General features: G+C 41.0%; 1 protein-coding gene across 1 annotated transcript; it reads right to left on the bottom strand.

Annotated features, from left to right (window-relative positions):
* Nucleotides 1-4754: 4754 nt before the first annotated feature.
* SLC30A8 (solute carrier family 30 member 8) lies at nt 4755-24891 on the bottom strand. The gene is made up of 8 exons (XM_041407595.1): nt 24812-24891; nt 16435-16643; nt 12476-12622; nt 8775-8928; nt 8069-8258; nt 7587-7692; nt 5901-6035; nt 4755-4900 (listed from the first exon to the last, which is right to left on the bottom strand). The coding sequence occupies exons 1-8, from the start codon at nt 24889-24891 to the stop codon at nt 4755-4757; spliced, it is 1167 nt and encodes a 388-aa protein (XP_041263529.1).
* Nucleotides 24892-24989: the final 98 nt, after the last annotated feature.

Here is a 24989-nt window from a genome sequence, read left to right as displayed (position 1 = left end):
CACCGGGCTGCTGTCCAAAGCTTCCTTTGCTGCAGTGCACTCTTGCTAGACACTGACTGTCTGACACAAAGTCCAAGCAGAGAGAAGTCAAAGGAGGCACTTAAGCAACTGGAAGTCTGTAATTTCTTTCTTGCTTGAACTGTGTGTACTCAAGTGAGAAAGGATTTTATTTTTTTCAGCTGAAAGAGATTATCAGAAAGCTTGAGAACATGAAAGAGTACCTTAATCTGGAGACGGTTCAGAAAATTTTTTTGCTATGAACATTCTAAATAACTTTAGTACAAAGTAAATATATAGCAGTACTGGACATGTGCTAATATGTGATGTCTGGAATGGCTGTTGCTCTTTGTTTTTATTAAGTTCCTGTTGTGAAATAAGATGCATCATTATGCCTCATTTTCAACAAACATGGAGCAAAAGGCAGTTTCTTTCTGAGGAGCTTTTATCTAACCACACAGCTTGAAGAGGAATGGGAAGAGTTGTAAGTAGAAAGGATATGCTCCAAGTACGTGTTGGGTTTGAAATTTGAATAGGTGGGTAACAGAGGCATTGATGAAAAAAGAGACATGGGCAAAAATAGAAGAGCAAGGAAGAAGGGAACAATAGTCAAAGGGAATGGAAAAGGAAGGAGAGTGTATCTCCTGTGGCTGAGGGGAAGGCACTGGGGAATGTGTGTTGGGGCATGCTAGCTGTTACAGCAGAGGAGAAAATGCTCCAAAACAAAATTGATATAACCTCTTGACATTGGAAAGAGACCTATTGCAGACATGCACAGTCCTTATTCCTCAGACCACCATTTGCTGCCATGAACAGGGATATCTGTTTGCCTTAATCTGGAGATGATAAATTACTGTTGTGATTTCTCACACTAAGTGGACAGTATAATTCTTGATTTCATATACAGTTCTCATAATAACATTTCAGGAGAACACAGAACTATGTTTATATCCAGTAAGACACTATTCTATTGGTGATAATAATAGATTTGTTCCTTAGTTGTTCCCAGTTTGAATAATTATAAATACTTCTGTCACTGCTTGGTGGCCACCTCAGTGCATAGTGGCACTTTAACCTTTTTTTCATTGCTGAATGAAGAAAGTTTAGCTTTGCATTTGACTATTTCAAGATTTCTACTCCAAAATGTCTTGAAAGTTTATTTGTATTTTGAAAGAAAATTCAGAGGAAAATGAGTATACACATATTCAGAGAATTTCAGTATGGGTTGCCCAGTAAAGTACTTGCCAGTATGGACTGAACTCCATCAGAAAACAGCCAGGCATGGAAAACAGACCACTTACATGAGAAACACTTTTCCATTTCACAGTGGTTCCAAGAATACTTTAGATATAGCAATTTTTGGTCAGTTTTCGTGTATTTATTCTTCTGACAGTCAAAACGATGTAAAGCTAATAAAAGCAGACAAGTCTAGAAATTGTCTCTGACCTCTGCATATCTCAGTAGCATTTCTGCAGAAATCCTCTCCAGTCAGTCAGACAGTAATCTGAAGACAACCTTGTGCCAAGACCATAACCCTGAGGATCAGACTAGACAGGAATGAAGAACAAACATACATTTTACATTCATTTACATTCACATATGCATAGCAGGAACATTAAACATTCAGCTCCTTATAGCAATATTTATAACAACAAGTAAATATTTTCTCTAAATTCATCTTCAATCTATCATATTTAGGTAAAATTCCCTTAGGTATCTAGCTTTAGCTGAAGACATGTGGTTGAATTCTTTTTGCTTGAAATATATTTACTGCTGCTAACAAACCCAGACTTCTCCTCTGCCTCCCTAATCCTGCCCTGACCTTTACTGCTCACATACCCAGGTTACACTACTATGGATGGAAGCTGCTGCCTCACATCCTACTTAAAAATTTTTACCACTTTCCCTCCACTTTCTTTCATCACAGATCATTATTTCATATGAACTCCTTTCCTTACATCCCTATATTTAACTGCTCCTTTTTCCAAAACATAATGAAACACTTTCCCACTTTCCCTTTCAATTAATTTGCCTGATAGCCTCAGCAGTCCTGGTGCCGACTGCTGAATCTTCTTTTTTCCAGCCCCTCTTTTGTTGCTTCCATCCAGATTTTTCACAGCTCTGCTACTCAGCATAACTTTCTTAGTGGAGCATATCATTTGCCCATTTCAATCTTTTCCAAAATACACTCTTGCTCTTAAAATTCTGGTCTGTTTCCCTACCTCAACCTTAATCTCAGAACTGAATCTATGTCCTATATGGACGTTTCTGTCACCCAAGTTATCTTTTACACTGGCCTTGACCACAAAACCCTTCCCCAGAATTCCATATTATATTCAGGTCTATATCCTCATTTTACTCCAAACTCTTGGAAAGACATTTTCTTTCATATGAAGGCCACGATATTAATTTGTCCTCTCTAAGTAATGAAAAGAATATGCAGGTTACCTGACAAGCACAGCTGAGTTGCCTTTGGAAGGAGGCAACTATGCTAAATTATACCAGCAGAGAAACTGGCTGAAATACAACTTAACTTCATCATTTAGAATTTCTTACTGTGCTTTGATTTATTTGTGTCTTATCTTCTGGAGTTTCAGCTGTGAAGGGCAAGAATTGTCTTTATCACTGTACTGAATATCACTGCTATAGCCTCAGCTCTTTCAAGCTGATAAATAATGAGATACTCACGAAATTCCTAGCGGGTGTTTCGTTTTAATACCTCATCTGATTTCAGTGGGAGGTTTACCTGAGTAAGATCTTCCACTAAGCAGAATAATTTCTTGTTCCCCCTACCAGGTAACAAATGCCAGCTTAATACATCAATCTATCATCACGTGTTATCTGTAGTCAAAAGCCCCAATAAAAAATTCTAATCTCCTTAGAATGATAAAGGAGAAAACTAATGTGAACCTATTGCTAATAAAACTGAATTTCCTAAAAAGCAAGGGCCATTTATACCTTAATAACACAATGGTCCTTCCATCTATCAGTCTGGAGAGTCAGTACCACTTGGTATCACATAATTTATTTTGTTCTAACAAACCTGTTAGTAAAGTGAGCCTTACAGCTGTAGGAGAGAGAACGGTGGAGTGGGAAAACATTATGTCTACTTCTGCATGGTAAGCATTGCTAGGGCCAGGGGCAGAATTGAAGCTGTTTTTTGGAGCACTGGAGCATGCATTTTGAAGTGCAACCCTTGCTTTTGCCAAGAGGTGAGAGTTTAATTCAGTTGGTTGGACAAAAATAGAGGGATTGCAGAAAGATCTTACTCTTTGTTCTCAGTTCTGCTGTAAGCATTGCCAGACACGTAAAAGAGGATGATTTAACACATTCTCCTGCTTCTGGACAGGGCAGGGTTAATTTTTGCAGCAGCCAGGAGGGGGCATGGCCAGGACCTGGAGGTTATTCTATACCACCTGCTATTATTTCCCAGGGATGGGGAAAGGAGTCGTGTAGTGTGGCAGCAGGGCCGGGTATTGCCAGGGGTGAGCACTGGCAGGTGAAACATTTGCCTCTGGTATCCTCTGTCATTGCTATTGCTGCTATTACTGTTCATTTTCTTACTTCCTTGCTGTTTCCAGTAAATGGTTCTTATCCCAGCCTATAACTTTTACCTTTTGTGCCTCCAATTCTCCTCCAGTCCACGGCAGGGGAAGGGGAGGGGGAATGTGGGAGTGAGCAAGCAGTGGTTTGGAGTGTTTTTGGTGGAAACACTCAGCTGGGGAAGCCATGACTTACATCTTGTTAGGAAATGTGGGAATTAGTTACCTGAAGGAGAGGCATGTCACTTCCCCTTACAATGAATGGCTGTGTGTTATGCCAAAGGTTTTTTTTAATTATCTGGTATAACTTCAGGGGAAGTAGTGTCACTGGGTAACACCCCACAGGTCACTCTGAGCTGTGAGACCAGAGAGGTGCTCACAATGGGTCCCAGATTTTCCTTGTCCTGATTATTTTTTCATTTTCTAAGGGCACCTGGTCTGTTTTATTGTCATGACTCAGTGGTACCTTGTGACATGGACACACAGAAATCCACCTCAAATCTTCTCTCATAACTTATCATGGTGCAAGTTATGGGTTAATAGTTCAGAATGCTGCTCATGCCTGGCAGAAAAGGGTTTGCCTGAAGGCTGGCTGAAAACATAAATAGGGGGAGCTAAAAAAACAAAGAGCTGTTTGCCAAATACCAATGGAATGAACTCTTTTGTGATCCATTCTCTTGCAATCCATGGTACCTGTCTGATACTTCCCTTAGCAGGCAGGAAGAGGAGTGTCTGCCAAAAGGCAGGGAAAACATCATCACTTTCTTCAAATCTTGTAGTAATTTAAATTCTCTCTTTCATCTTGAGTGAGTGCTGAGTTTGCTAACACCAAACTCACATTTCATTACACCTGTGATAATTTGTCTGTTGGTAATTTGAAGGTTGATTAGGTTTTTGTTACCTGTAATTACAGTCACTCTAAATGTTGCTTTACTGCCAATCTGCTGGTCTAGTCAGGAATAATTTAGATATTTCTCTTGTAATTGAAAGAAACAGCTGATGGACAGGCAATCTAGCAAATGGCTGGATTTAATACTTGCTCTCTCATGGTAGATGATATCAACAAAGAAAGGCCCATGCTTCGCTTGCAATGGCAGAGCTTGTTATGTCAGCTAATTACCATTTGTTGCTAATCAATTACATTCAACCAGCACGTATAGTCTCCATTGACCTGTAAGAGGGGTGATGGTTATTTGGAATAGCACACTGCTCCCTTTAATCCCTGGGCTCTTGGCAGAAGACACAGTCTGGTTTCTGATCCTCCCCTGATTCAATCTGAATGGTGATGGAGTGGAAGCTGTAGAGCTCAAACAGGGCTTGGGTAACATCTCTCAAAATCTTCTGGCTGTCTGTTGAGTCTGCTACAGATAGCAAGCAGAAAGTAATCAAAACACATATTTTGATAATATTTTAAAGTATTGCATACTTCTAATATAGACATTGATATCTAATATGGATATTGTATACTTCTAGGATAGAAACCTTTAACAAGAAGTTTGTTTGAAAAGTGTTTCTTGTCCTTTTTATCCTCCTTTCAGGAACCTCCATGTCAGCAAACCTTTGTTCATTCAAATGTGGTTGGAATATGCAATTTTGGCAAGAGTTAAGCTAAGTAATCATCATAGAAATTCAGTTTGGCAGAAGACTGGAGGAAAGCAGAAATACTTAATAAAGATTAGTTCATCCAGTTAGGGAGTAGCAGCAGTGCCAAGTGGTTTGGGTGGCTGATAGACCCTCTGTTTTTGGACAGTGGGGACTCCATGGAGGACTTCACCTCTAGCCCCATCCTTGGCCAAACACAGCTGGCTTTTTTTTTCTTAATACATAAAAATCTGACAGACAGATAAGAAAATTGACCTGGGTAGTGGACAGTTTGTCAATTGGGATAAGAACTACCATTTAAAATAATATTTTAAAATATGAACTGGAGTTACCTCCAAACTCCATCTATTTTTAAAGACTGCTTTACTACTGCAGATACATCAGGAATGCATATTTGCCCTGTAAGATTTTCTTGTAGAGATCAACAGTTTTCAAGTTTGACAAAACTGTGATAAAAATCCAGTTTAAGTCTAATTATTTTAATTTATTTTTAATATCTTGTCATTTACTGTGTTGTCCTACAGCCTCTGCAATTTTCAAGTTTTGGGCTAAGTAGAGGTCCCTGTTGTTTAGACAAGATTTCTGGGAGGAGGATCTGAGAGCTTTATTTGTTATTATTGTTGATTTTATTTTTCCAACAAAATGACAATTTTTTTAACAAGCAACAGATATAAAGTCAGCTTAATCTGAATCAAGAAAGACTGACCTTTACTAGACAGCAGCTGAATAGTTACTCCCTGCTTACAGAAATTTACTGACCTGTGGCAATGTGAGCAGAGAGAGCAGTTTGATTCATTGTCAGAGACCAAAGACGAAGGTCGTGAACAGAGTCCACTTTTTCAACTGTTAAAATTCTTGCTTTTACAGCATCATAAGCAAATCCTTTTGATGTTCCTGAAAAGGAGAAATTGATGGAAAACCAATATTTTTAAGGGATAAGAATTGTGATCAATAGAGGAAAATTAATCATGAACCTTTATTCACTTAGATGTATCATTTCTATAAAAAAGTATTCAATGTTTTGGAAAGCCCATCTATTTCAGAGTTCACTGTGCTATGTAATCTTATGCCTTGGTTTAAACTGCTCCATGGAAGGTTGAGATTCATGCTTGCTTTAGGGGATATTCTGAATGTCCAGTTTACACAGGGTAGTGAGCTGTTTAGCCAGATCATGTCACAGTTTTGCACCAACATCTTTTGTGAGTGCATCTCTATGCCTACGTGAACAGCATGAACTCATCATGCTCCCCTTGGATCAGTAAACTGAAACAGCAGCTCCAGCATCCAATTTATTTTCAGAAAATTCTGGGCAGAATATTCTACTTAGGAGATAGGACACTCCCCAGAGCTCCCCAAGAGGACAGTGGGTTTGGTGCAGAGGGGAACAGAGCACTGCTGACTTTGGCACGTCAGCACTGCTTACAGAAGCTGGGAGTCAGTGCTTTAAGAAAGAGACTCCTGAGTGTCAGGAGGTGCTCCCCCTTCCTGGTAGCTGCTTCTTTTTCCCCAGTAACAAAGAGATCTGCTATTTTGACAGCCAAAATACAGTCAGTTGCCATGCTCAAATGAAACTACTGTGACAACATTTTACAACAGATATTTAATTTTTATTTTTTTAACAGATATTTTATTTCTTCAAAGAGCAGTAGGTGCAAGTGAAAGAGAGAAGAAACAGCCATGCAGGCAGTCATACTGAGTACCCATTCAAAACCTGCACTTTTAGAGATACTTTTCCCTTTAATCCTCATGTCTTCACAGCTGAGAAAGAGGTTGCATTATATTACTCAATGTGAGTAAGGCAAAAAGATGCATCTGCGACTGCTCAAGTCATTTGGCCTTGCAAATCTAATATTCAGGCCCATAGCTGACAGGATTAAATATTGTTAAGCCTGGCTCTTCTTACTGCTGCTGTGCTGAGAATTGTCTATTCCCATGCACTGGAATGCAACTGGAAAGCTCCAACAGCTTGCTTTTCTGGACTCACATAACTAAAAATCTTTTAAACTTCTATCTCTTGCACTCAGCCTATTTCACAGACACAGTTCAAACCACAGTAAAACCACTTTTTCTTGGCAAAGACTTATATTTCACACAGGTAAAGGAAATAAACAATGAACAAGGTGAGTAGGCATCTCATATGCCAAAGGGGTGACAGGAAGAAATGCTACACATATGGCAAACAAAAGCAATTCAGAGCTCATTAGCAAAACAGCAGTATGAAGGTTTTTACAAAAACGGGCATAGGTGTAAACCTAATGTATTAGTAGAAAACAATTTTGATTAAAATTAGAAGTAGGTTTAAAGTATGATCAGAATTATGAGAGTATCAGAAATTGATACAGAAATGTGCTATTATACTTTTTTTCAGCATATATAAGCATTATGGAGAAAGCAACAGAAAAGAAGTCAAAATGCAAATGTATTGATTCTGGAATCAGGTCCTACCTTCCATTAACATAGTTAAAATATCCCTTAAAATCGTGATGGTAGTTGCCAAAACAAAGACTGAAAACACAAATGTGCAGATTGGGTCGGCTATTTTGTACTGTGGCTAGAAAAATATGAACACACCACTTTGTTAATTTCATTATTGTTGGTTATTGTCATTTTTAATTAGCATGAAAGAATAATAAATTCTATTCATCTAGTACAGAACAAATGCTGGCCCCCTTTGCCAGTTAGGGAGCCTCAGCACAGGGAATGAAGATGAAGAAAGGGAGACACCAAAGCATCCAGTTGAAACAGCAAGAAGCAAGGGTTACACTCTCAACAGTTATTTCAGTTCCCAAGAATAATTCTCCTTAATACAATTACAGTGTGTATGATTAAGACAGAGGAAATATTTACATAGTACCTAGTGTCACAATGCTGTGAAAATAGCACTTAGCCTTGATTGCAAGGCAGGCATGTGAGCTAATAAAACCAACCTCAAAGAAGATGATAAGTGCACTAATTAGCACACTAATGCTCTGGAATAGATCTCCAATGGTGTGCACGAAGGCTGCCTGCAGGCTGGCATTGCTCAGAGCTGGCTTTTCCAGAGGGGCTGATGTGTGCTCCCTGGCTGGTGCCCCATGGCTGTGTCCGTGGCCACGCTGGTGCAGAATCAGGCTTAGTCTGCAAGAGATGCAAAGCTGCAAATATCAGAGGCTATACTGCATCTCTGAAAGCAGTGAGGCCACACACATCACCACCCCTGTCACTTCTGAATGCTGAACAGTAAAATCTGACACATTAAGTAGAAATGCAGAGGTGGCTGAGCAGACAATTCCTAGGTTTTCAGTGATTTGCATAATCAAGAAAGTCTGTGAATGGGGTAATTAATGGGGCCTCATTTTCTATAGAGTTGTTGAATATTCTGACGTCTAATAAAAAGTGAGATGGAGAATAATCTTTTCCTGGGGTTTGTAGATTCCCAGTGTGTCTGCTAACAGAAAGGAAGAGAGCAACTGCAACTTCCAGTGAGAAGCAGGACCTCTCTTTTTGACCCCTTTCCATATCCTCATGGAACTCATAAACACTTAATATTTTTGAGGCCATTATCTCTATATAGTTTTGGGGTTTTTTTAAATTGAATTACAGCAGCAGGTTCAAGGTTCAAATGTCATATGAGAGGAGAACAAAATAACTTACAGGATGTTGGTGAGCACAGCACAAGCAGAGGTGATGAGCATCACTGTAGCATCAATATCATAATCTGGGTGTAGCAGCCTCATGCAAGCCAAATATGTCAACACACCAGTCACCATCCAAATTATTATCATAGACATCAAAGCTCCCAGAATTTCTAGGAATGAAAAAAACCTGATTTTAACAGTCAGAATAGGAATGCAAAAAATGTTAAGGGTTTGATGATAATGGCTCGAGGTGTATGAGCTTTATAGCCAGGAGAGATACTTCTTGTATGCTGGCAGTCTTAAAGCTCACAAAGAATGGGCCAGCCTCCTTTCTGACCATAGTAAATCCAGGGTAGCCTTGTGCATGTAGTGGCCTAACCCTGTTCTACCTGCTCCTGCTTTTGTCCCCTTCCAGTGCTGAGCTCATGCAACATTCTAAGAGACTGGAGGTCTGTAAAAGATCATTTGGGGAGTTCTGGGAGGAGCAAAAGGAGTTTGCCTGGCCCAGACTGTGGTGTGACACCCATAAAAGCCAGCCTTCCTCTCCCAACAAGATTATTTTCATCACAAGAGCAGAGGTTTGAAGGAAGGAGAGCGGCACAGCTTCCCTCTTTCTGCACACCTCTCACCACTTCACATTTCAGAAAGAGAGTAGCAGCTCCCAACGAGGTCCTATCAGCACAACTCATCCTGGAACTCATTCTGCCAATGCCACAAAGTCATTTTTGTGCCACCAGCTGTGATGAGAACAAAAGAAGTTATTTTTTCCCCAGGGTAGCAAAATTTAATTTTGTCTCTATTGGTTTTGAGTTGGGCTCAAATAAATCCAGTCCCCAAGGCCAGATTTTATTGCACTGTTAGAGGAGAGGTCTAGGGAAGTGCACATGAATGTGCAGCATGCTTCTAATAGGATATGGGAGTAGTAATTGCCATGTGACTTGAATGGGTAAATGAGCACAACTGAGACAATACCAAAGAAAATGCAAGCTCAGAGTAAAGTGAAAGGCAGTAGATAGCCAGAAAGCATTTGCACAGACCTCCACTGACAATCCATTAAAACAGCCTATGATTTTTTACATAATTTTATGGGGATCCCCACTTTTGCAGGCTGCAAAAGCTTATCAAAGAACTGTTTTGCCTAAAACTGGAAAATAATAAATCAAAGTGCACTGACAGGGGAATTTAGTTTTGCTTAAAAGTAGATAAAAGTAAACATAAATCATACAATTTTTTTTCTGCAAGTTGCAGGTTGAACTCCTGCAAACTTGGCCCAGCTGAAGGTATTGATGGCTGTGCTGTTGGCATGAAAGCAGCCAAGAGCTCTTGTGAGCACATGTATCCACCTGTGTGGATTTGTGCATATCTTCAATAACAGAACATGTTAGTGGTCATCTTTACATATTAATTTTCAATGGAGCATCTTGGCAAAAGTTTAGTTAAGCTTGCAGATCAGTTCAGCAGCACTAAATACTTCACTTGAGATGTTCTCAGTTTCTTTTTTTCAGAACTACAAGCACTAACAGCACAGCAAACAATAATGTGGGTTTGTGTGGGAATCTCTGAGTACAGCTGAGGAAGATTAAGGTGCAAGAGAGGCTTTGTATCTGAATATAGTTTGGCTCACACTATCAATCTTATTCAATATTGTGTTTCTGTGTTTGTGAAAGTAGCTGCACTGCTTTGGCATGGAGGGCAGGAGGCATTCAGATGGCTAAACCTGAGCACTGCCACAAAGAGTCTTTTCGTGACAATATCTATCAGTCTGAGAGAAGAAACATCTTCCAGTGTCATGGAGGGCTGCTCCTTCAAGATCGTGGTAGTCAGTGAAGAGTGATTTTGCCACCTGACTGCCCTCAGCTACTCTATTAAGGTGCCCACCTGCATATTAAACTGAGAATATAGCTGGGAAAATAAGCAAGAAACAGGACAACAATCATGGAATGCAATTAAATAGCTTCTAACATTTGATGCAAGGCTTTTTTTGCTACCAGGAGAAAAAGGGCAATAAAGGATTGGTGTTCAAGTTCTGCATTACAATGACAAAATAAAAATAATTTTGTTCAGCCTGAGGTTAAAGTTACTTGAAGTGGCTGAACCTACCTACATCATCAAGAGAGGTCTCTCTTTCACTTTTTTCTCCCCAGGATAAGAGATAATAAACATGAAAGGTAATGGTAGATCAACTCATGTTAAGTAGCAGTTTGCTAAGGCTGCAAAATTCAGCTGTGTGTTGTCTACATAATGCCAGCCCTGCGTGGGCCATACTGAACCTCCCATCACCCAGCAGCCTGTTTCCAGCAGATATGGTAGAATACACTTAGAGAGCTACAGAAGGGCAGGGTGAGTATGGCCCATGCCTTCCCTGCTACTCTCTGCAGCTACAACCAACCCTGGCCTACAGACATCTGAGTCAGAAGCTGTTTCTGGACTTTACTGCTGAACATCCCTGAAGCATTTCTCATCTGAGTCCTTGGTTCTGGTGCACAGGTGTCTGCAGTCGTTTGAGGTACACTGACACCTCCGTGCACAGCTTGACACAAGGTGTATAATTAACACATAGACTTCCAGAGCGACAACTAGATTTCAAATGCCACAAATCATTCACATATAAGCAACAAAACTGAGCCCTGAGACATCCAACACGAGACTTATTTTCAGACAAAGACAACTAAATTACGACATACCTGTAGGCACTACCTAAGTGTCTAAGCTCCCTCTGTGGACAGTGGACATCAAATCAGTGGTGATTGACACAGCTCCCTTCTTCACTGGCTGACTGGGAACACTTACTGGTTTCTTAGCTATGAGTGTCTGGTCACATTTGACAGGCCCTGATTTTGTTCTTGGCACCTTGTGCAGTTTCCTACAAGTCTTGTGCAAGAGCTGCCACTCCCGTGCGTAAGCCTCTGACATCCTGGACTTCCCTGACACACTGGACTTCCATGTTTAGGAGGCTGAATGGAGTTAAGATTCTCGTTGAATATATCAGAGACTTGGACCCTGTGCTTAAAGGTGCTCATGTGCATGTAGGCATTGACATTTAGGTGTCTAAATCTTGAACAGACCCATATTCCCAGAAAATGATTCTCATGGTTAGTATTTTGCTAGTGTCTTGTCTTTTGCAAAAACACTTGTGTTTGCTTGTCAGGATTTTGGTATTAGGTATCATCTGTAAAATGGTTGGTTTAGGTGGAGGACAGAGTACTTTAAAAACCTGTTTGCATCTGATAAAAACCAACAGTGATATAGAGATATGAAAGGAGAGATTCTAGAAGAGGGTAAATGTTAAAGGATCTCACTTTTCAACAAATGTAACATTGTGAACTTTTAAAAATAATTTAATCATTTGCTTTAGAAATGGAGCAAACCCTAATTTTTATGGTTATTGTTGCTTTTATAGAAACTTGTTTGATAACAAGTTGGGAGCTCAATCCTCCACACACTCAAGTCACTGAGAGAAGTTGCTGTTATTTAGCAACAGCCTAAAACACTGGTAAATAATGAACGGAAAGACATACTTTTAGGTACGGGGTGACTCTTTACCTCTTTACAATTCACTGTTTCACTGCGTTTCATATTGGAGCTGTGGGAGCATTAGCACTCTGTCTCTAAATGCCTGCAGACCTGCGTTGGACACCAGCTTGTTCTCCAGTCCCTGGCTATGATAGCTCCCTTTTCCCATTCCACATGATGTTCATAACATGCCATGTTTGCTACCTGCTCGGTGCCACCCAAAAGTGAACTGTTTGGTAGGAGGTTTGGTGGTGAGGCACAGGGAGAAGAGGCTGATCAGGAAGCTTGTCAGGTCCACCAGGAGGTGCGCGGCATCGCTGACCACTGCCAGGCTCCCGGCGAGCTGCCCACCTGTGTGAGACACCGACCGGATCACGGCTCTGCTCAGGGCTTGGAGCCAGCCACATCCAACTCAAGACCTGTCTTGCTGAGAATCAAAGGGAACACTCAATTTTCAGTCATCATACACAAGACCCAAGCCTCTTCAAAGATAATTTCATTTTGTACCTCATTCATGCAGTGAAAGGGATGAATTTATAGAAATACATAAGACAAATATCCTAGAGACCTAAGAACAGTAAGAGTTGTGATACATTAGTCCTGTAGTTACATTACTATTGTACCATTTGACCATGTCAATATCAGATTTTCTTTTTGTAAAAAGCCATATTTTTGTGAAATTCCATATTAGGAATCACATTTCCAGTATCCTCCCACTATCTTTTCACAGAACACCGATATTTTTATGTATGTACAACAGTTCAGAGACCTAGCTTATGGGATTTATTTCCTATTTGTTACAGGAAAATATGCATGTTCTTCCTGCTGCCTGATTGTTTATTTGTCACAGGCAACACTAAAACAGGAATACATTGAAAGATCCCAGTAGAAGAACTGTGATAAGCAATCAACCATTTTAGTGAGGGCATAGACAAAAATGTTCTGTTCTCAGGACCAATCTATCATTTTGAATCTGAAATGCATGACTTAACTTTCCTGCTAGACCTCAATAAATGTGGCTGAATATCATTTTACTCTGTGGGGGTTTGGATTTATGTGGATTCTGAAGGAAAAGACCCCACCAAATTAAAAACATTTTGGGTTATTTTAATTCACATTTCTTTTACTCAGCATTTATCCAAATTCTTGTAACCATATCTCAGGGCTAAAGGCAAATCCAGATAAACTAAATGTTTGCATTAAACTGCCCCAGCTCCTGGTGGCTGCAGAAGACAAGGATCCCAGGCAGGACACTGTTCTTCCAACACATTACAGGGGAATCTTTTCATCAAAGTGCAAATGTAAAAGTAGACATGTGAAAAAACAGAGCCAAAAAACCTAGTTTCTGCATTTGGCAATGCATTTCCATTCTTCAGTCATTTAATTAACTTCAGCTCACCCATTTCTCCTGACCACAAGCTGTATGAGAATTAATGAATCCTGAAAAACATAATAAAATGCCTCATTCAAATCTTTGGCAGCATACCACTGCCAAAATGACATGCAGATATATCTCGTTTCCTTATAGGTGGAGAATTTTCATGCCAGCAGGATGGACTGGCTGTTTAATTTCCTTCTGTATGAATATTTTAGATTAGAATACCTAACACCATAAGTTTTTTCAGTGCAGAATTTTGCTCCAAGTTACTTCCCAAAAGGGAGAAAGCATGGCTGCAGAATTTGGGGACATCTCATTCCTTGTGGTAAAACAAAAAAGTCATCGGAATAAGTATTTCCCAGCACATGCTCAAGTGTAAATGCACAGATACTTTTTGGTCATGGCACATCTCTTAGACTTTCACTGTTTTCAGGGTAACTGTATCTCAAGAGGGAGGCAGTTCTCCTTAGCAGGGGGAAGAAGGCTTGTCTGGCAGTGCCCAGATTTAATAACCCAGGTATCAGGTATCTATCAGCAAATATGTAGATCGCAAGCTGTGGCAAAACCCTATTGCATTTTATATACTCTATTTCCATGTTCTGTGGGACAGAAACTCAAAAGCTTGCTGCTAGACTACTGCCTTCGAAAAATGTTTGCAAATTATTATTTTATGTATTGCTGGCATAACTAAAGCCTTGGGTGAGTTTCAGAGATCTCAGTCTGTTTAATTTAGCAACTTGTCTCACTGATCAAGTTTTCCTGTCCTGCTCTGACATGAGACCACATGCAGTGTTTGTCTTTCTTTCTACTGCCCAAGTGGAAGTGCTTTGAAATCCATGTGGTCCTTAACTACCAAAAATCATTGGAAAGCACTTTCATATTTGGGCTCCTCACTGGCAAGTATTGGTCTGACTGATATCTCTGATCTATGGAGATTGTGATGGATCTGCCTTAGAAGAACAGAAGGTGACTGTCTTTCAAAGAGAGTTGGTGGTGTATCAGGCTCAACCAGCAGTGCCCCGTTTGGGAAAGCAGTAATGACCACCACAAATGGTTTGAGAAAATTGTCATGGAAAGGTCTAGGCATTCAAAGAAACACAAGTTTTCAACCTCTCTGAGAGTGATGCAGCTTTGTTTCTTCCGTTTAGCAGAATAACGCCCAGGGATGCTGTTTGCCCTCTGAGGGCAAGGAGGGGAGGGGAAGATACCCTTTATCTTCAGGAGTAAAATAAGTGTCATAGTTATAGGCTTTTACAGCTTTTTATCAATACTCCCAACAAGTGGCCTTTAAGACTTACCATTCCCTATAATGGATGTTTATAGATTTAAAGACCACAAGCAGTAGAAATTGTCAGTCACTCAATGGTCAATCATCAGGCACAGCAGTCTTGCCTAATGATTAAAAATATTAAATGTATGGTTCATAATTACAAAAATCTCCACAGAGAGCTGTCTGTAACTGCAGTTAATAACTGGTTTGTCAAAGTTTAATGGTCTGAAGCAAAATGGTCTTCAAGCCTGTTACTTAAGCTGTCACTGCAAAAAAGCTGCATGATTCATTAAGCAAAATGAAACATTTAGTTAACATATCAGCTGTCCTTCCAATTACCCTCTAGCACAGCCACATTCACCAAACTTAAGCCTACTGATTATATGGTTTTGTTAATAATGCTTTACTTCTGGCACTGGAAATTACTGCATGGGGATTAGCAGCATGCACTGGTTTCCATGGGGGAAATGCACATGACCCACAAACACCAGGGCTTCATGCAGAGGGAGCACGTAGGAGGGAAGAGTTGGAGAAGTCCCTGCTGGGTTTGGCAGCCAGAGGAGAAGGCAGAAATGCAGCAACTCTTTCAGTGCCTCCACTTCTCACGTGCAGGGAAGACAAAGCCTTTCTGTTTCGTTTTCATGGGGCTCCAGAGATGTCTGAGCTGGGAAAATATGAGTTTCAGAGGCCTTCCTGGCTGATTTTTGTTACATGGGCTGGAACACATATGGCAAAAGTCTGTGGGATTCCCCATGCCTTCCCTTACCTCAGCTCACTGCAGAGAAGGGCAAATTAAAGAGCCAGGAACTATCAGGTGGATATAAATATCACAGAATCCATGGAGAGAGCAGATCAGTGAGACAAAATGAAAGCCAATACTCTATGAGCAAGCCAAATACTTGTATTGGATGTTGTAGGGTGGGTCCAGAAGTGAAAGCTAATTAGGTAGGGGAATAATCTTCCATTGATCCAGAGGCATACCAGCAGGCCAATTTAAAAGATAAATGTGCCCTGATATAAAGACATTGACTTAGCTGTAGAAAAACAGATGGTGAATCTGGCCCTGGATTTCCCTGGATTTTGAAAAGACTCTTCCTTTTATTTTCAGACCCTACTGCTAGCAGCCTCTATCAGTGCTGAGGTCTCATTGGCCTGGATAAATACATAAAATCTTTCAGTCTTTTAAAAAGAATGTAACCAATTTATTAGACAACATTTTGTGATACTAAGACATGCATCAGTCAAGCTTAAAGACCTGGAAGAACAGTTCAGACCATTAACTGATCTTTGTATTCCTACCCAGGTGCAATCCTTGAATGAATATATGAAAATATTTTGATAATTTCACTGAAACCCTCTCCTCCCCTCAATTCTTTTAATGACTGGGGACAAAGGAGAGTTATTTAGTGCCAGGGGGTCTCACCCCTGGCACGGTCCCTGCAGTCGCGGTCCCATGCAGGGACCCCGGCATGGTCCCTGGTGCAGGCAAGGCACCAGACTGGGCTCTTTTGGAACACACATACTTCCCTGTTATCTCAGCAATCATGAAGAAGGTGCAAATTACTGATGCTACACAGAGCTTCCTCCTGGCTTGATGCTGCTCCCTCTGTCTGTTCTCATAGGCCTGTGAGTAGCTGTGACAGTGATATGCTGGATTAGCTCCTGTAACTTCTGCTTCCTGCTGCTGCCTCTCTTCATTTGAATTCTTCTGAAGCCAACTCATCCTTTAGGATAGAAAGAAATGGAACGTTAAAAAAGAAAAACCCTGGTTATTCAGGAGTCTGGCCCTACAGCCCCAGAACTGATGTAATTAATGCTTTCAAAGGATAAAAGCAGCATTGGAAACAACAGAGCAGGTCATAGAACAGGCTTGCTCACACAAGCAAGGCTCTGTGGGAGGGAGCTGCACATGAAATGAGTGTTCTTGCTTTGTTTCCCAGCTCTTTGGGCTCTCCTACATCATTTAGCAGTTTGTGAAGCACAGGGTGGCTTTCTTAGGCTGTGTGTATCATGCACACCACAGGACTTTAAAGAAAATGTACTTCATGCAAATAGCTACCAAGTTCAGCATAACATGGAGAAAATTCTACTAAAAAATCAGGATTTTATTCCCAACAGCTTTGTCAGGAAGGCTAGTCAAAAAAACACCCCAAACTTCTTAAATATAATCAGCTAAAGATATTTCTCTCCTCTCTTTGCACACAAAACTATTTTATCTCAAATTTCCACATGTGTACAAAATCTACCAATATTCCAGAAGAGCCTGAGCATAGAAAATATTCATCAAAAAATCTCAAAGGTATTCAAAAATCAAAGAAATCAATATAACCCATAGTGCATATTAGAACATACATAGTAGAACCCTTTGTGCCACTGAATTTATGGTAAGGTGAGAAGTCCAGCAGAAGTGGCCCTTTTTTTTGCACTGCTCCATCACAAAGTGATTTTTCAGCCAAACCTGCTCTGCCACCAAATCTCAGTAGTGTGCCTCTCAGGGCTCCTGCACAGGAAATACAGGGTGGGGGTAGAGAGGTCTGGGGCCAAGCTCATTGCACAGCAGCTGTGGAAGCTCCTGGATGACAACAATGTTTGGTGCACTCAGAAGAGCAACCTAGAGATTCCCCCTGGCAGGGCCCAAGGTGGTTTGCTGAGCAAGGATCAAGGATGTTCCCTTCTCCTTATCTCTCAACAGAAAAGAGCCCAAATTGTCAAAAAAAAAAAAAAAAACCAAAAAAAAAAAAAACCCAAAAAAAAAAAAACCAACCCCAAAACAAACAAAAAACCACCACTAAACCAACTTCTAAACCCCCTCCCAGGGGAACTTAAAACCATTCTGTCTCTCCCAATACAACACTTGTTGCCAGAGCTACTCCTAACGTGATGAGTGCACTGAGACTGTGGCACCAGAAGGTGAATCCTGCCAAGATGCACATGCACACAGTCCCTGTAATCACATATTGCAGCTGTTTGAGGTCTGTGTGTGCAGGGGCTACCCAGGAACACAGCAAACTCCACTGCTTTTTTTCCAAGTCTGAAATTAGCCTGGGGACAGGATGTGGGACTGGGTTTAGTTGCCCCAGTAATAACAGTGGCTTTTCCCCCATTTTGACTTCAGAGTTTGCTCTGGGACTAGGAAGAATTGTTTCTTCAGCTGAAGGAAACTTGTGCTCCAGGAAGTAACATGAATCCTGGTGACTTTCTGTAATGCTTCTGCACTGTTTATAGAACTGTCAAGATGCCTAAAATCTCACTGGAAAGAAATTAGCTGGTGGCTGCCAACCTGCAGTAGTCAATGTCCAGAAAAAAAAAACTGTACTGAAATCACAAGTTTTTTCCAGCTGCTTTTTTTGGGTGGCCTGAGGGGGCTGCAGCTGCTCAGCAGGTTTGAAGTCCTGCCAGATGCCCCACACTGGTGGGTAAGAGGCAAAGGCACCTGCAGAGCTGATGTCTTGGCCATTTGTGTTCATCAACATCACAGAGGTACTGGTGAAAGAAGAGCTGACCCACCTTGGCAGCCGAGCCCTGCAAGTGTAGATAATCAGTGTGGATTTGGTTCTGTAAATACTGAGATGTTCCAAGGGTGCCACGTTCCCCTGAGTCAGCCTGTTTCCCAGCCAGGTTAGCAGGTGGTCTCTGTTTGCTCAGTGGAGGTGACTGCTTCCCCCTGTACGTGAGGAGCTTGTGTGAAAGAGCAACTGGTCACATTTAATGTCTGGTGCTTGGAGACAGTGAGTTTTCTTAGTCCTTTTGTCAGCATTTTCCTTTATTTTCCTCACATCAACAAGTAAATAGGAGTTGGACTAGGGAATGGGCTGCCCATCTGGCAGCTGAGGTCCCCACCAGCCAGTCCTTCTCCAGTCCTTTAGTTTTACATTTATCGGGTTCCTTATGTGCACTGGGTCATTTTTGTTCAATATTTTACTGATGAATTAGACACAGAAGGTACCACAAATTAATTCCTTCCAGATGGCTGAATAAAATTCTGTCGTTCTCTCACTCTCCCCTGGAGATCAGGGTAGGCAAGATTTTCTTTCTCATGATCTCTCTCTGGAGTTAACTTCCAATGCTTTTCTATCGTTTGCATGTAAAATTAATTTCCCCTTACCTCAATTTTCATCAGCTGGCATTGAACATTAAAATCATCTTAATGACATGAGTCATGATCAGCTCAACAGCCTCTCAGGCAGGAATGCCAAAATTACCACTGCATATTCTGAGCCACCAAGTCCTTTCCTTGTTGTTAACAAAATAGGTCGCTCTGTGATCTCAGTCTCTTTTGTTTTTTTGTCTTTCAGTCTCTCTGTCAACTAATAAAGCCTCAGGGCATCACTGAGGGGCAGGAAAGCTCTGTCCACAGATCTTGCTGGACAGATGCAAAAGCAAACAGAGACAGTATAAACCTAGAAATGTCACATTTTTCTGTCTAAAGGGTACCTAAATAAAAGTGCCCCGGTTGCCAGAGGTGGTCATTCACTGCTCCTTTGAACTTGCAGAACAGCATCTGGCCTGATGAGTTGGGAAAACTCCTGCCAGCTTCTATACGTAACCATTATTTTTCTCTTTCAAAAGCTGCCTGCCACTAATTAAAAGAATCTAAGAATCTAAGAGGCAGTTTTATAAAAGTGTGAATCAAAAGCTTAAGGTGCAAAGATCAGCTCTGTTAGACCAGAAACTCCTTCATAGTGTTTTAGAGCAAGATGTAGCCTTTGAGCTTCAGGTCTCTGTGCCAGCATATTGCACAGTCACAGATATAATCTTTTCTCCATTTCAAATTCTCTTTTCTTTGTAAAAAAGATAGTCAGGGGAATGTCACTGAAAGGCTTCTACTGAGTTGTCCCCGGAAGGGGGAAGCAGAAAATATTAATACATATTTCAGATTTCACACAAATCATTAGCAATAGCTTTTTATTACAACTTCCTTTCTGTTTATTTTCATTTGATCTGCTGGGTGCCTTGATCTGCAGGCTTGTGAGAATAATTGCTATCCTCCTAGACCATTATGAGTTCCCCAGTCACAAGAGGAAAATGCGGAATCACTGCGCTTTCCACAGGAGATGATCTCCTTCATGAGGGAAAATAGTAATTTTCTGGTGCCTGAAAGGATAATGAAACTACCTTCAGAGACAAATTTATCAAAGCCATAGTCACCTCCCTTATGCTGGCACCATTCTGATTTCAATTGATGTACCAATCTTGAATATTTTCAAGATATTTAAGACCCTGTTAATAACCTGGCTATCCAGTTTCTCCTTTTCCTTACCGTGGACACAAAATAAAGGCAAATATTTATATGTTTGCATACATTTAGATGTCCAGTAGATAGGAATTCGTGCCTTAGATATCTTATATGCCTCATTTTGAGGGCCTGGCCCTGTAAGCATAAATGTATTGTCAAGAGTTTTCCTTCTACATAACACTATAACAATAGCTGCCTGGAGACAGACCAGAGGTGCATGTAGCCAAGTATTCAAATTCTGTCATGGACATGAAGGAATACATAAGGTCAAAGTACCAAAGAGGAACATTCCCAGAGAGTTACTGCTCCCCAGTTCTGAACCAGAGCTCCTGTCCAACATCTCTTTACAGATCTTTATTCCACAAACCCAGCTGGCTTGAAAGTATTGAGTTCCACAGTTTAATTATGATGTGTGTAAAAATAATGTGTCTTTTGTCACTCTGGAGCTGTCTGCCTGCTATTTTAATTAGTTCTAATACTGTTAGAAATGACTGACTATTCCCTGTTTACCTGTCTCACATCATTCATGATTTTATGTATCATTGTTATACCTCTGAACCATCAATTTTCTGAGCTGATGCCTTTAATTTCTGTTTCATATAACTCACTACCTTGGTTATATTTCTCTTTCTGAGATGAAGTGGGCAAAACTGAATTGGGCATAATGGAGATGGCATATGGCCAGTATTGGGAAGACACAGTCCATTCTGCAGGGTCCTATTGTCACCTGCAGGGGGACAAAGGCAAAGGGTTTGAGTTTGCTGAGTTACTGTGTGCTACTGGGCCCGCTGGCAAGCCAGTGCAAAGGGGACAACCACAGGGCCCTCAGCTAAAACAGCCCAGAGATCACAAGAAACACCTATCATCCTCCTGAGCATTGATTCTGTACAGCATAAAGAGTGCTGGAAAGCCTATATTTGATGAGGACTCTTTGATCTCGCGAGAGTTTTCATATCACCTGCAGGAAAGGAGAAAAAGAACAAAATATGTCTTATGTGTTTGCTATAGAAAATCACTCTTCACCTGAAGGAATCATCTCCCAGGTTCGCTTCAAACTTTTTGCTTGCTGGTATGAGCCTGGTAGACAGGAAGCAATTAGGAGTCTAAGGTCTATAGACAGGAATATCTACAGGTAAATGTCCTGTGTTAAAAACTTTTGCATGAAGACAAACTCTAACATTTCCACACAACTTTCCTGCTATCAGCATTGCCCACCCCTGGGTTTTTCCCCACCTTGTCTCTTGTCTCAGAGACAAAATAAAAATCAAAACTTTGAGACTTAATGCCTTGAGTTCACTAGCGTGATGGTATTCAAAATCCCAATACAAAGACACATAAAGAACATAATAAGAAATCCATGCTGGATCAACCCAAAATCTAGCTCATAGCACAGCTGGCACAATCAGATGCAAATCCACTGATTTATGAAGTGGGATATTGAATATTTGTGGTCAATATTACAGTGATCTGTTGCCAGCAAGAAATAAAAATAATCTTGCCTGTCTTCATTCATGGAAACTTGAGGAATTTGGTCAAGCCATTGCCTAGACCATGCTAAAGGGTTATCTGGATCACTATATAGGCGATAATAAATAGGAAAAAAATAGAATATAAATGATTAGTCATTAGAAGAACTTATTCTCTTTTAATACCACCTTGACTGTGAAAAGACCACACAAAACTATCTCAGAGACCTAGTTCACACCTAATTTAAAGACAGATGCTGTATGACTTATGGACAATACATACTGCATGAAGCAGGAGGTTCTGAGTGCTCAGCTTCAGACCCTGTAACCATTATGGTTCATAACCTTCCTCAAGTCTGGTAGGAAGTGGTGTCCTGTCCTGAGACCCATCCTGTGTAATGCCCTCCTCTGTTGCCTGGAGGAGGAGGTGGTGTAGGGCGCCCTGATCACGTTGGCAGATGATGCCAACCTGGAGGTGCAAGGCTGCCATAAAGAATCTGGAGGAAGAGCTCAGCAGGAGCCATCTAATCTCACAAGAACAAATATAAAGTCTTGCACCTGGGACAGACAGATTTGTGACACCATATCTACAATATCATGTCCAGCTTTGGGGTCCTTAGCACAGGAAGGATCAGTAAATCAGAGCAGGCTCAGCAGAGGGTGACCAGGATGATTAAAGGCTGGAGCACTTCGGGGGGGACTGGACTTTTTTTGAGCACCTAGATACAACCTGCCAATATTCCTGAGAAGGCTATTGAGAAGGTGGAGCCTTATTGCTCTACATGGAGAAAGGATGAGGATATTGGTCATAAATTGAAACAAGTTCCGATTGAATATGAGCAGGGAAAAAAAGATTGTGAAGTTAATTCCCTGTTGAAGCAGGTTGCCCAGAAAGGTTGTGGAGTTTCTATCCTGAGAGATTTTTTTCAAGACTAGACTGGAGACAGCCCTGAGCAACATTATTCAATCTCTTGGTTGGACCAGAGACATTCTCAAGGTCCTCCCAATGTGAATTGTACAAGAAACCTACAACTGATCTGACTTTCAAAGGGCTCAGTTGAAGCCCACCCTCTTTTAAGCATTTCAAGTTTGACATGGGAAGCCTTAATGCATCCAAACTGTCTAGTGACTACAAAGAGGTCTGGCATGTGCAAAACACTCTCCTCCACAACTCTGAGAGCAGGGAAAGAGGTCACCTTTCAGGCTTCCTACTCACGTGGTCAAGATAAAACTACTTTTGTTCCCTGTGTATTGTAATGATGGCATTTATTAAAAAGAAAGAGTCTGGGTGATGGCCAGGAAATAGGCAATCTGTGTGCAAAATAAATTCTGTTGAAAGCATTAGAGCTGCTCATTAGGGTTACACATGGGGGACAGAAAAATGTGGTAATTTATACCAAAGGCTAAGATGAGCCTATTGCTATTATTGGCTTAAGGCAGCTGCTCTGTGAGCCCAGGCCCAGAGGGCTGCATCCCCTCACAGGCTGGCACCCCGGGGCACTGGGTGGCACCCCAAGCTGCTGGGTGCAATGGGAAGCAGGGCAAGGGCTTCCCCTGTGCTACCAGCTCTTTTCAACAGGAGGGAGACTCTGGCTCTCAGCCCCCATTTCTGGTTATTTATGGAGTAGAGTAATTAAATTGTGCGGTTAATCAAATTTCATCTGACAGAAAAAGCAAAATGGAGATGCAGCACAAAAGCCACATGGCTGGATGACAAATCCTCTTCATTTTGGAGAGCTGTGTTACCACCTCCATCATTCAGCCACCTCAGGACCACCACTGCCGAGCACTCTGGGACCAGCTCTCCAGATCAGGGTCTATTGCATGTAGCTACAGCATTAGTCGAACAATTGCAATTGCTGCAGCAATTCACTCCAACTAATTTCAATCCTAAATTAAGAAATAATTATCAGAAAAGAATTGACTCCAGAAGGTGTGTCAGCTCTCAGATAGGAGGATCAGCTGCCAGGGATTCTTGCCGCCAGTGTGCATCCTACCCTTCCGCTTAGCAGGGATATTCCCCATTACCAGTGATCCAGGGGAAAAAATGCTTCCTCACAAGGCAGCCTAACAACTGTCCCTGTCTCAGGGGACCATATAATGGGATTGCCCAGTGTTGTCCTTTGTGTCCAGAGGTTGCAAGGGGCCAAAGGACCTCAAGCACTGAAGCTGTGCACACAACATTGAAAACTTTCAAAAAAACACTGAGTGTCTTCAATACCTAAAATGAACTGCAGAATCATATGGGATCTTTTTGAAATATAAATATTACCACAGGAGTCATTTTGGACAGTGCCATCTATATTTATGGAGCCATGAAATAATATTTAAATAATAACCCAGACGTTCAAATGACTAAAATACGATGGCGCTGACCCCAGTATAAGAACATGAAGAGACAGATTTCCATTTGAACTGACAGTGTTTACGCCAAGTTTCTGTCCCACATGTTTTAAGAGAGCCAAGCAATAAATAATGTGAAAACCAATGAGATAATGGAAATGTCAAGAGGTGCTAAACTGCAACTGAGCAGCTATTTTCTTTTAAAAATACTTGCTAGTCTGAGTCAAGAGGAAGAATGGAAAAAGGTTAAACTGCAAAACTATTTTGTGATAGACATTTATACTCTTTTTTTAACCCCATCTACAGTATCTCATGTTTTCAGAGGATCTTTCCTCACTCAAGCAAACATTTACTCACCAGACCTCTGGCATACAAGAGGTACATTAACTGTAAGCCCAACAGATTATCCACAAGAGTAAAGCATTGCCTTTCTTTCAAACCAAATGGATAATTTAGACATTCAAGCCTGAAGGAGCCTTGAGCCAAACATGGTGTCAATAGCACAATTATAATTCAGCCTAAAATTGCAGCATAATCCATGAGGTTTTGCATCCTACAATAAATCTACTACGCTTATAAAATACATAGCAAGAGACACTTGCTTCAAGAGTAGATTGGTTCAATCCATCACAGACACAGACACATCAGACTTCTGTCTAGTAAATGCTTCAAATATCTAATAAGAAAGTTTGGGAAGAAAAAAATTGAACAAAACATTTTGAAAGTAGTAAAATGTATGCATGATGAAACTCTTCAGACTTTGACTCCTGCAGCCGGTTGGCAGATTGGTGATCTCATATTGCTCTGACACAGAAATGTCAGTGAAGGAAACAAAGAGTTGTGTTACCTGTCTAGGGCCAACGAGTACTTCTTGGTGTCCTTCTCGCTCACAAGACAAGTTCTTTCAAGACCTTTTTCAGTAGCCATGAAGAAAGTCAATGGGGTTTTGCTTGGTTTTTCCCTTTAAACTCTCTTTTCTCTGTCTGAAGTAATATGGGCAGAAATGTCTTCTTGACTTATGCAGA

The sequence above is a fragment of the Onychostruthus taczanowskii genome, unplaced genomic scaffold (genome assembly GCF_017590055.1).
Source record: "Onychostruthus taczanowskii isolate IOZ18803 unplaced genomic scaffold, ASM1759005v1 scaffold27, whole genome shotgun sequence".
Taxonomy (NCBI): Eukaryota; Metazoa; Chordata; class Aves; order Passeriformes; family Passeridae; genus Onychostruthus; species Onychostruthus taczanowskii.
Note: the sequence above shows the minus strand (reverse complement) of the source record. Positions and strands in the feature narration are given on the sequence as shown.

What these genes read in the sequence shown, in the direction of transcription:
- SLC30A8 (XM_041407595.1), bottom strand. Translation starts at nt 24,891, where the DNA reads ATGGCTACTGAAAAAGGTCTTGAAAGAACTTGTCTTGTGAGCGAGAAG. An exon ending in TTTTGGGTGGCACCGAGCAG is followed by an intron (nt 8,929 to 12,475) that starts GTAGCAAACATG and finishes TTTCATTCCTAG; the next exon opens with AAATTCTGGGAGCTTTGATG. An exon ending in CTCTGCTCACATTGCCACAG is followed by an intron (nt 4,901 to 5,900) that starts GTCAGTAAATTT and finishes TGCTATCTGTAG; the next exon opens with CAGACTCAACAGACAGCCAG.